This window comes from Bicyclus anynana, chromosome 14, assembly GCF_947172395.1.
Source record: "Bicyclus anynana chromosome 14, ilBicAnyn1.1, whole genome shotgun sequence".
NCBI lineage: Eukaryota > Metazoa > Arthropoda > Insecta > Lepidoptera > Nymphalidae > Bicyclus > Bicyclus anynana.
Window position 1 is genome coordinate 3,006,766 of NC_069096.1, and position 12,850 is coordinate 3,019,615.

General features: G+C 37.5%; 1 protein-coding gene across 1 annotated transcript; it reads right to left on the reverse strand.

The window, feature by feature from the left end:
- Positions 1–320: 320 nt before the first annotated feature.
- LOC112048529 (arginine-glutamic acid dipeptide repeats protein) lies at positions 321–10,780 on the reverse strand. Its single transcript, XM_024086082.2, has one exon. The coding sequence runs from the start codon at positions 10,392–10,394 to the stop codon at positions 4,926–4,928; it is 5,469 nt and encodes a 1,822-aa protein (XP_023941850.1). The 5' UTR covers positions 10,395–10,780; the 3' UTR covers positions 321–4,925.
- Between the last annotated feature and the right edge of the window lie 2,070 nt (positions 10,781–12,850).

Here is a 12,850-nt window from a genome sequence, read left to right on the forward strand (position 1 = left end):
GTAGGATGGTAATCAGCCAGACTTGAACCAGTTAAAAAAACCTCTATCGGCCCAGCCAACCGAACCCAGGACCTCCGTCTTGTAAATCCACCGTTTAAATAAGGCCTTGAAATTATTTTTTAAACAAAGAGTTCGATTCAAAAATGGTTTTTAAAAATGGATCTAACAAACCTCATATCCTGTATTACAATTACAAAAACCGGCTTTGTAACAAATGGTGAATCGATTTTAATAAAACGGTTCTAGTCCAATGCCATCCGCGGATGTAGATTCCAGGCACCATGAAAATGTTAGATTAGGATTCAGATAAAACACAGTAATGAATTTTTTCACATATATTATCCAAAAAAATGTACACAAAAGCACTAAGACATCCATTTAACCTTATTGTCTAAATAAATGAAGATTTTAATCCGACACGCAACCTCTTAATTAATAAAAAGATATAATTTTTCTCTCTAAAAATAATACTCATTTTCTCTTTCGTTTATCGAAAAGTATGTAACTATGGCGTCATATATAAATACAACGCCAGTCTACAAAGCGACAATGTGAAACTTTTTAGTAGGTACACTAGATTAGTTATTCTACAATTAAATTTTTAGTTTTCACTAACATGATCTATTTTATTTTATTACAAAAGATTTTATGTTACAAATATAGTGCAATAGAAGTTATTCATGTGTGTAGGTACATTTGGGTGAAAAAGTCACTACCTTTATGTATATTTTTAATTTACAAAATTTTCGCGCTCGGTTGGTTAATTTTACAAATTGCATAAAAAAAATTTTGGTTTTAAACCTAATTGTTTTATACAGATCAGCTGGTATACTATGTGAATTATCTGATAGGATTGCTAAAAGTTTTGTTCCATACAAGCACAGCGACAGTGGTCCACTCGCGTTTGTATGGAGAAGACGTCTTGTGGAGATGATTAGTTTAGCAACGGTCAGTTTCACAATATTAAAGCAGAATATTAAGTAGAAATTATTATGATGTATTTTATAAGCCATAATAGAACTTCTAAAACTATATTGATAAAAATAAAACATAAATCTTCTTTCCTAAAATACATAGTATAGAATGACATACATATTACTTATGCTTAATAAGCAGCATAAGATAGTAGATCAACTACTAGTTTAGGTGAACGGTTTTGGAACGAAACGATAAAATTGTGCATTAAAATATTTTCGAGTGCCTTCTTGTTAAAAATAGGTCTAGTTTTTATAAGAGGGTCAACTAACGAGAAACCTTATGTTCACTTCAAATTTCGTTCAAGTTTGCGTCCTGATTGATAGAACGGATACCACATCACAAACTTGAAAAAACCGTGGACGCATTGGTGTGGTTTATAATAACCGACTTCAAAAAAAGTGGAGGTTTTTAATTCGACGCGTATGTTTTTATCATTTATGTTTGTTACCTCATAACTTTGTCATTTATTCTTTTTTTTGCTTGTAAGAGTATAATTCCAGATCGGTCCCATTTAATTTTCATGAAAATTGGCTCAGTAAATTTGTGTTGAAATCTAAATAAGTGAAATACGTCTTTTAAATCGATTAATTTTTTATGTTAAAAAGATTTTATTGCGTTTAGATTCACTTAATAAGAATGAAAACGCTCAATTGCAATAAAATCGAATGGACCAACAATATTTTATTTATATATGGATGGCAAAGGATGCAGCACCTAGTTTCTCAATTTCCATGTGTAGTTTGGTCCACAGAATGCATATATGATAAAATTAACAAAATATGGATGCCTTTTATGTTTGACTGTACCATTTACTAGCCGTTGACCGTTACCAACTGCGTCTATAGAATCAATGTTTCATTGTGTTATAATTACACGTGTGTGTATTAGAATTTAATATTTAATATTGTGTGTAGTGTAAGGGCACAGGCTATATTTATTGGTGTTAAATATTTTCGATGTGTGAGTTTACCTCATCTCCATTAAAAAACGACAGATAATTACGTTGGTGCATTTGAGTGCGATAAATAGAAGGGAATGGTCTGAGGGAGGAGGAGGTACTACATCCTTGCATATATCACAAACAGTTTTTAACTTACACAATTAAAAGTTTTAATTTTTTTTTAATGTATACTTAAAAACACTTGTGCTTGTGCTTGTGTTTATCGTTTTTTGATGGTCGTCTTGGATTGAACGGTTAGTATTTATAATCAATGTAGTATGCATTATATACTTTGTACTTAAACATTAATTTACTACTTGGTAATAACTGTGCAGTAAAAATAATGTGCGTAGCCAGTAAAGTAACCAACGCTGTGTTATGACTGCTAACAAAAGTATGTCAAGCTTTATTACTACACAGTATTATTATATTACATTATGATATAAATGCGGTAAGTTGAACACTACAGCCGAGGCGATATTGCAGCTCAAGCCAAAGGCGAGAGCCATAGTAAGGAAGCAGAGGCTTCAATTATCAAAGCGCACATATGTCATACGACGTTTTATAACACATTTGCGAGGAAACACACATTGAACACACTTTCTGAAAACGAATTTGCATCTTTGCCTGTTTTCCATATGATGACATTTTGATACGCTGTCATTTTTGCACAGATAACGAAGTACGCACACCAGTGCTTGTTTTTTTTTTAGACAAATGCACCAAAAACAGCCAGCATTATTATTAAATTTTAAAATATTAAATTGTCAAAATTATTAAAATTAAAGAATTAAATGCCTTTGTATTATATTATATCTCACAAATTTCATTTTATTCATAAAGTGTTGAGTACTTTTCTGACATAAAAACTCTTTGCTAATCTAGAATTGCTTGCATAATATTGTAAATTAAATTGAGTTCCATGTAATAAACAGTTACTAGCCTGAGCAGAAACATAAAAAAAAACACCTTATATGAAGGCGCCATCTTTGCAACCTTAGTATGATAGAAGAAATAAGTTCCCTCGGTTTTTTCGACATAGTGAGAATATTTAAAAAACAAGAAACAGAAATAATCACCTGTTACTAAGTGATAATCATACCACAAATCTACCCAGTGGCGGATTTACCAGTAGCCTAAGTAGGCTACAGCCTAGGGCGGCATATTTCAGAGGGCGGCAAATTTTACCCAAATTAGTATTGTATTTCTGAAATAAAGTGAAAATTCTACTTTTGATAATTTTAATATTTTAGTCCTACTATACGTACGTACGTAAAATATTAAATAAGCAAAGTTTTTGAAAATATGTAATAAATATTATGATTGGTATCGAATTTCAGAGGACATTAATTTGCGGCTAAAATTTAATAGCCTACTGGCGGAATATTTGTAAATCCGCCACTGAATCTACCACCATCAGTATTTTTATAAGTTCTTATTTATACAATAAACTGTTTAAGTAATTAGGTAGTTTTAAACCTCATAAATGGCGCTTTCGTGATAAAGACAAGTATTAATTAATTAAGTCTAATTTAACTTACAAATGTAGTTTAGTAATTTGACTATTGCTGACGTCAAATAAAAAGAGCACTCTCTAAGACTAGTGACTTAACATTCCATGGATTTACCGGGTGGGTGTCGGGTCCATCGTGTGGCAGAGAGAATAACCCATGCAGAGCCCGGGACAAACAGGTGTACAACAATATTATTATAAACACGGGAACGAAATAATACTGTAATAAATAAATAGTTATTTTTTATTTTTTGAAATTAATATGAGACTTGATTTAAGTAATGATTGCATTGAAAAAGAAAACTATTTTTTTACGAAATGCATACAAATCTCTATAGAAAACCAAATCTAAAATTGTTGTCTTTTGTAAAATTATTTTAATGAATAAATACTAAAAAAAGGACTAAATCCATTTGGGCGTGACTTTCACTGGCATATAGCTCATTTCAGAAATCGAATACAGGCTCCGCGCAATAAAGTTAAAACTTGCAATTTTTAAAATGCTCAGTTTTACTATAAATGTTTATGGCTCGCAACACATGAATTGAATTTGAATTCACATTTCCAATAAGACAGCGCTCCTTTGACACGACATCTACAACACCATTATAAAGTTACAAGGTACATAATAATTGTCAGTCATAACACAGCTAATTACAATAATCAAGTTCTACGTAGCAATTAAAAATGAATATATTACTACTATCAATTTATTATAGTCCACTGTGTTCGTAATCTGCAAGGTCAATATTTACACCTTTCCAATCTATCAGACTATTGAAAAATTATTATTGTGATTTGCTAATAACAATACTTTGCGTTTAACATTGATATGTTACTATTTTTGAAACAATTTATAGTTAGAAACTTCATATTTTAATTTATCATGTAGATATTATTGTGAAGTTTAAATATTGAAACTCTTTTAAATTTGAAAAAAATCTGCCTCTGTCCAGGTACTATGGCAGGAAAAGGCAAGTCCATTAAAAGGCATGTCTCGAAAGAACTGTCTCTACTTTCGTCTTAACTTTGAATCTTAAAGTACAATGAATAACCCTATTATTTATTATGTCATGTACATAGCACGATTTATTTCGTAAATAAAGCAGTGAGGTCCATTCCCGAGAATGCAGACCGGCACCCTCGATCTCTATTTATTTATTATTATTATTATTATTAAATAATTAAAATATAAAACAATAATTTAGTCTAACAGCACTCTGCGTAATAACGTGTAAGTCAATGTTCTCTACAAATAAAATTTAATTATGACTAGTCGTTACAAAATAAATTTGAGCATGGAAACAAGCCTATTACACGACCATGCGACTATAAAAATATTATAAAAACTTAAATACTTATGTTTAAATATATAAATTACAGGTATCGTCACACGTAAATATGTAAACCGTCCGGTTGTGTATGTGTGTATGTGTGTGTCACCTCACTTCACTCGATCACCACGACGGCGCCGGGCGGGAGGCGCGCGGGCCCCTACGGGCGCGAGGCGCGCGCCGCCTCCTCCAGCGCGCGCACCTTGAGCTCGCGCTCGCGCTGCTGGCGCACGAACTCCTCGTGGTGCGCGGGGTGCAGGAAGCCGCGCTCGCGCTCCAGCAGCAGCTGGCGCTGCAGCTGCTCGTGCGCCGCCGCCTGCTGCGCCAGCTGCTCGGCGTACGGCCGGCCCAGCAGGTCGGGGTGCGGCAGAGGCCGGTACGGGCCCAGCCCCAGCGCGTCCTGCTGCGCCTGCGCCGCCTGCTGGCCCGGGTGGAGGTGCAGGTGCGTGTGCGAGTGCGCGTGCGTGTGCGCGTGTGTGTGCGCGTGGTACTCGGGGCTGATGCCGGCCATCTGCAGCCGCACCATGGGGTCGGCGGCCAGCGCGAGCCGCTCCGCCGCCTCCATCTGCGCGGCCGCCACGCCGGGGTGCGGGTGGTGCGCGTGGTGCGGCGGCGCGCCCGTCACCGGCACGGACACCGGCGGCCCGCCCGCGCCCGTCGGCGGGATGCCCAGGCGCTCGAGCCGATCCCGATCCAACTGCGTCATGCCGGCGGGCCCGTGTCCCGGCGGGTACAGCCCGAACTGCACGGGAATGGCGCCCTGGGGTGGCGGATGCGGCATTCCGTATCTCCTATGCATTTCCAACCAGTGCGGATCGAGCGCCCGCGGTCCGACGTTATTTTTGAGTAACTCCTCCTTCAATCGATCGTTCAGCTCACGTTCTCGCAGCTCCCTGATTTCTCTGTCTCTCTTTTCTCTCTCGAGATGTTCGAGTTCGAGCCGCTCCCGCGCACCGGCGGCACCGTACATGGAACTCAACTGGTACTGCAGCATCGGATCCATGCAATGGCGCGGTATGTTTCCGGGACTGAAGCCCGCGTGAGGTCGAGCGTATTCAGATAATTGCCGTAACGCCGGCGTGTCAGGGTATCCAGGAGGTCTAGGAAATCTATCGTAAGGAGAACTTATCGTCTCAATAGCACCTCTAGAAGGTGGTTTGGTTTCAGGTTTCTCTGGCGTCGCTATCTTTCTGTGTGCCTGTTGGGCTATTTTCTCTCTTTCCTCTCTATCTCTCTCAGCTTGCTTTCTAAGTCTTTCCTCTCGTTTACGGGCTAGCTTAGATTCTGGCACTGGTTTAAATATCAAATCGGTACGCGTGCATGAATTATAATCTCCACGATTCCAGTGTCTTAAAAATATTGCGGATTGTGATCTATGACACTCTGTATCTTCGATTTTGGGTTCCGGACTGGGGCCATGCGGTATGTGAGCAGGGCTGGGTATCTCCTCTTCTTCTGGTTGTGACTGAGTTTCCAGTTTCAATTCAGGGTTTTCATCAGGTATGGGTCGAGGAGGACCCCGTAGATGTGGGTGTCCATGTGGTAACTGATGGGGAGAGCCAGATCGCTGATGCGATGCTTGCAATCCAGCTGCAGCTTGAGCGTGCAGTCGTAAGCTTTCAATGGAGCTCGGGCCTGGGCCAGGAGGTAGTCCTAGGCTCAAGCCCGGGTGTCCCATGGAAGGTGGCTGAATCATGAGGTGGTTTGGATTTCCCGGAAGCATTTTTGGGTGATGACGAAGTACCATAGAATCTGCCGGCGACAATCTCTCTGGGTGGTGAGCGAGGTGATGCGAGTGATGATGAGTGTGATTATTAGTTACATTGACACTCGAAGAAGTACTAGTAGTCTGAGATAAACTTGCAGACAAGTGGAGAGGTGAATTTGAATGTGAACTACTTTTCTGTTGCTGGATTTTATGTTGAATAGACTGTGATGAACTGCTTGAAGTGGAATGCGATATAGACAGGGTGTGATTAGTCCCTCCGCCGACATGACTTGGTTGTTTTTCCGTACTGGTATGTACTGCGCTGTGATGGCTGGTTGAGTGATGGTGGGTCATTGTAGTTTCGTGCAGCTGGTGCCGTTCTGTTGTTGCGTTTGGATTTCTCGGATCCTCTGAGCTTTCAGAAATTTCTCTTAGAGATCTTGTTGTTACAGATGAACTGGTACTATGATGAGCACTAAGCATTGTTGTTGATTCAATCGTAGATGGTTTCACTGGGTCATGTCTTCCTGGCGTACTTGCCGCTGGATGCATGGGTGGTATGGGGTGAGGCTGCGGTAAAGGTCCATATGGATATGGATATGGCATAGAATACCCTGGATGTGGGTGAGGATAATAAGGGTGCATGGCATGTGCAGCTGCTGCAGCTGATAGCTGGAATATTGATGACGGATGGAGTAAAGGGTGGTGAGGATGATGTAGCGGGGAAGCAAATGGATGAGGATGTGGACCAGGCTGTTGTCCAGAATGAATCATTGGACCGGCCATTGTAGCTGGTATTGAGAGTGGTGTTGGATTCATTAAATTGAGAGCTGAATGAGATACCGGAGTATGTTGAATCGGTGAGGCAGATATTTGTCTGGGCTGAGATGGACTTGTCAAATGTCTCGAAAATGGGGATGTGGTAGAGGATGGACGAGGATGTCCTGGGGTTCCATTGTGACTTGACTGGCTTTTTATTGGTGTAGGTGTATGTGGACTTTTCACAGGTGGAGCAGTGCTAGCAGAATCACTACCTTGACTTTGTGAAACTGGTGTTATATGTGGTTGGTGCAAGAAATCTGGTTCTTTCTTAATACTTTCTATTCGTGGTCCTAAGAATGCACTGGGCATATTAGGATTTTCATTTTGAGGTTGACTTGGTGGTCTGCTATTATTTTCTACACTTGATATTGACTCTCTATCTCTCTCTGAGCTCAAATGTTGGGCTATAGCACTTCCAATTGGATATCCTGGCACTTTCACTTCCTTAAGTGATTGCAAGGGATCAGATACACTTTGAGTTGATAAGTTTGCAGGCATGTTATCTGGTACTTCTTGTTTTATTTTGAGATCTTGTGGCATAGATGAATCATTTTGATTAGTTTGCTGAGAAATCAAGCTTGTTCCAGTAAGACTGTGTGATGGAGGTACTTGATGTATCAAGGGTGGCATAGAACCATGCTTATCTAAACCTGGATGACCAGGGTGTCCATACAATGATGCCGGCATAAATCCATAAGGTCCAACATTGGCTCCACTTCCTACTGATATAAGTGGACCTGGGGGTAAAAGGCCTGTAATTGATGCTGACTGACTAAGTGGTGGAGGAGGCATATTTTGACCGGATACAGGAATGTTTGGTGCCTCATTAGTCCTAACTCCAAGATTTTCTGGTCTAATAGGAGGTTGAAACATTGGTGGTCGTAAATGTGTGATTTGACTGTCAACTTTAGGTGTGTGTTGGGTTTTTAAATCAGTAGGTTGCTTGTCCTCAATGTCAGATTCTTGAGACTTCATTTCTTGAACATTTGCTGGAGAAATAGGTTCTGTATTTGTAGCAACAGGGTGTTCCATGTGTGGTGGTGACGATGATCGAGGATTCGTTGGAGACGGGCTAATTCTCTGCATAGAGTCCAATCGTGGAGTACTAGGCGAATCTACTTTATTGTTGGCTGATATCGTAGCTGTGAATATTTCTGGTGTGTTTTGATTTTTCATCTCACTTGATTCATCTCGAGGTTCTAGTTTTATAACAGTTTTTAAAGGATTTAAATGAGGATTATGTTTATTAGGATCATTGGCAAAATTCATATTTGAAGGATATGAAAATGGCATCCCACCTGTAAAATCTTTAGTATTTCTTATAATTGAATTGTCTTTTGGCATAGTGGCTGGATTGAAAATATTATTAGATACACCTTCAATTTTTATGTTATGATTAAGTTTGGGATTATAAATATGGCTATCCTTGACAAAAAAATTTGTATTTTCTAAATTTAAAGGTTTGCTGGATTGACTTAATACATGTCCAGAAAAATTGTGTGCAAGTGGATCTTTTGGATAGTCTTCTTTTTGTAAGTTTATTGTATGATCCTCTGTATCAATTTCTTCTTTTATTTTAATTTTTTCTATAATGTCTGTTGACATGGGTGTAACTTTTGGTATAATAAGTTCAGTTTTAGAATATAATGACAGAGGTCTAGTATCCATGGTTTCCATATTTTTAGAAGCAGACTGATTTGAATCAGTTTTTAAGTCTAGAGCATTTCTTTCATCTATTTCAGCCACCACTTTAAATAATGGAGGCATTGTATCTTTTTCTGTTTTAATAGTAGTCTCGTTAATTTCTGCCTTGATATGAGTTTCCAATGGTTTTAGTGGTTGTTCAGGTTCTTTATTTTGATCCCGATGTTCTTTATCTGTTTTATTAAAACTGAAGTCACATGCCTCAGGTTCTGGTTCATGACTTTCAGTGTCATCCATTGCTGGAAAGCTGTCATTGGTTAAGCTTTCTGATGGACTTTCTGGTGGTTCATTTTCTTCTGCTTTCTTTTTCTTCATTTGGACATCACCATCCATGATACCTTCAAGTTTAGTATCATCTGGAAGACGCTTTTTGACTTTTGAAACATCAACTTTTCCATTAGTAACTTTCTTTTTAGTTTCTTTACTGACAGGTGATGACAAAACTTTCTCTGTAGGTATATTATTATTTGTACTTTGTGTGGTTGGTTTAATAGGTTTCTTAGATTTAGTATCATTATCACTTTCATCTTGACCCTTCTTTCCATTAGGAGTGGTCTGTTCTTTAGATTTATTCCTTGTTCTCATTCTGCTCGGTGAATCTTCAGGATTCTCAACTCTGCCATTATCTGCTTTAGCCAAATCCCCTGCATCCCTAGAATCACTGTCGTCTTCTGAATTTTCATCTTCAGTGACAGAACTCATTTCACCTGCCTCTTTTGGGTTTGGTGATGGTCTAGAACCATTAGTATCTGGCACAGTTGGCGTAATTTCTGGTGTCTGCTCTTTGGGAGTGCCTGCACGAGAGTTGCGTGTGTTCCTTACTCTTCTCAAAGAGGTTTGCCGGCGACGCCTGTGAGGTCTATTGCTACTAGCACCTGGAGTCTTTTTCCACAAATAATAAAACTCAACTAACTCAGAAGTATCTTTATGAGGCAATAAGTCCTTTTTAATTTTAAAGAAATTCTTACCAAATTGCCTGATGCCCTTCACAAACCTTTTTGTTTCCTCTTCAGACCACTTTTTCTCAATTCCTTTAGGGACAGGACATTTCACTAGAGCCTGAAGAGCCCTTCCAGGGTCGTAACCAGAATCGTGTAGCACATCTAAAGCATTGATAGTAGTATCGTCACGACTGGCCGCTACACAGCCATCGTCTGGGGATCCTCCGTCACACATACCAGCGAACGCCGCCATAGAGCGAGCGGCTCTCAAGTACATTACCAAATCTCTGTCTGTGGCCTGAGCAGGCAACCATCGCAATTCCTCACCGCCAGGGTAAGGTTCATCTAGCACGAGCGAACCATGTGTTCGTATGTCTGGCAAGCAAGCATAAATATCTTTGTCTTTCACAGGTTGGTTCGGTGTCACTTGAACCTCCCCTTGGTTCTGGGCCATGGTAATGGTGTTCACTATTTACACTGGGATATTATTCATCACTCACATAACATAAACAGTCTCGTATACATAATGTTCACATATGATTTTACACACTGCAGTCCGATTCAAGACGTATCATTGATGGTTCGTAAAACTGTAAGTATGCCAATATACATAATTATTACTGTCTAATGGCCACCATTACACGATGCATTGTGCTTCATTTTATTGACTAATACGATGCACTTTTGTCTCGACAATTGATTTCACTTTGTCGTAACACATAATTAATTGTAATATTCCATTAAAATCATATATTTCACTGTTATTTAAATAAATGCTATCTACATGCTACCCTTTTGTTTAGCTTCACCTTTCTTTGGCTCTTGCCATAGACAATATTGTATCTATAAAATGGCTGCCACGGTGGGACATTTATAAAAAAAATCCATTTTACACATAGCATTAAAAATACCAAAGCAACCTCCTGAAATTCCCAAGAATTAATATTGATTATTAAATAAATAACATAAATTAAATGTTAAAATATAATTAATGATAAAACAAAATATTATACATTTTGTGTTAGAAACTCCGAAAATTATCCATTTCTTAAACGTAAAATGAAACGTTTAAATACAGAGTCTATAAACTTATCTATGGTATAGAGTGACACAATTAATTATTTTTCACATTTTACTAATAATTTACTACTAAATTAAGTCAAATTGAATTTACTGAATTAGGAAATTATTTATTCACATTAAAAAATATTTATTTACAATAATGATATTATTGTTCATCTGATTTTTTTTAGTCACAAAAAATTTAGAACTCCTATCCGTAAGTAAAACCAGTTTAAAAAGTATTAGACTGACATTGACAGTAGGGATGGCGATCTTTCGAAAAAAGATCGACTTTTTAATCGATTCGAATCGGTTCAAATCGGAACCTGATAATTCTATTCACTAAAAAAAAGACAGTTAAAAGGCCGATTTCTTTGAAAAGGATAGTTTTTCAAGTTTACCTATACAATGAAAATATAATTATATTCCATGAAAAACAAGTTAAATAATCATACATAACCATAACGTAACTTGATAAATCAATTCTCAAAAAATCGAGATTTACAAGATTGATTTTTAAAAAAATCATGTTAATTTTCTGAAAAACAAGATAGATAACCATACCAAAGCCTGATGAATCAATTCACAAAGAACTTTTGCATGCTTGATATAAGGCGAGAAAAACAGAATTTATCGAATATTGATTTACAGGGCTAAAGTATCGATTCAATATTGTATATCGATTCCATAATATATATCGATTCAAAATATCGACTTTTTTGGCTCCAAAAATCGATTCTTTATTTAATCGATCTCATCTCGCCAACCCCATCCCTAGCTGACAGTTTTGGTGTCAAAGGTTTTGTGCCTGTGTTTTTTCCATAGGTATATATACTGTTAGTTATTAACATGGGGGTGAAACTTCCGCACAGTTCGCTTACGTAAAATATTTTGTATGAAGTGCTGTCTTCCAGCGCTCACGGTACAAAAACTTAAGCGAAGTTTTCTCAGGCACAATATAGATGGCACGCATGAAGCACATTATTTGAGTTTTAAAATATGACAGTTTAGCTGTCTTTGAATTTTTTCTGTTGTTGCTATAGTGATGTTTATGTTATGTCAATAAAAAGTCAGCACACAATCGGGATCAGAGTTTAATTTAAAACATGGTGACAGTGGTGAACGAAAAATATTAAAATAAGATGTAATTGGTAGAAATAAGTGTTTATAATGGGTATTACTTGTGGATTTGGTGTGCATAGTGAATAATTAACCATGGAACATGCTCGACCACCATCGGAATTATGCTCAGAAGGCGGCCCGGTGTGTCGCGAAACGGCGTGGCGAAAATGTCGCCAGCAATTTTACGAATTCTTAAAGGTGATCAGTGGTTATTTATAATCATAAACGTCAATATTCATAGTTGGTGCACTAATGTTATCAGGCTGCTGAAGTGCATTAAGATATTTTCATAATCACAAAAGAAAAAATAAATCGTTGAATAATAAGAATCTTCTTTTCTTTCTTTGATTAAAAATCCTTGAATATTTAAAGGATTATTGAAATTTGTTTTCCTTACTTCTATATATTTATAAAATTTGGCTATTTTAAATATTTGGGTACATTAGTATTATATAGTGAAATAGGTGATTTTGTAAATATTATGTTTATGTTAAATTTTTTTCATTAATAATTCTTATATAAGAATTAAGGAAAACAAACAGCAATAGTCATACAACTAAAATATAGATTGTACTCGTAGAGAGAACGCCATCTATGGGTAGCCAATAAATCTAATTAGAATGCGCCATCTAGTGATCAAGGTACATAACTTTTTTTAACCGAAATGAGAGTTGCGTATCTATCTCAATATATAATGTATCATCTATGGTTATTAATCTGTGGTTA

Coding starts and splice junctions, on each gene's coding strand:
- LOC112048529 (XM_024086082.2), bottom strand. CDS start 10,394: ATGGCCCAGAACCAAGGGGAGGTTCAAGTGACACCGAACCAACCTGTG.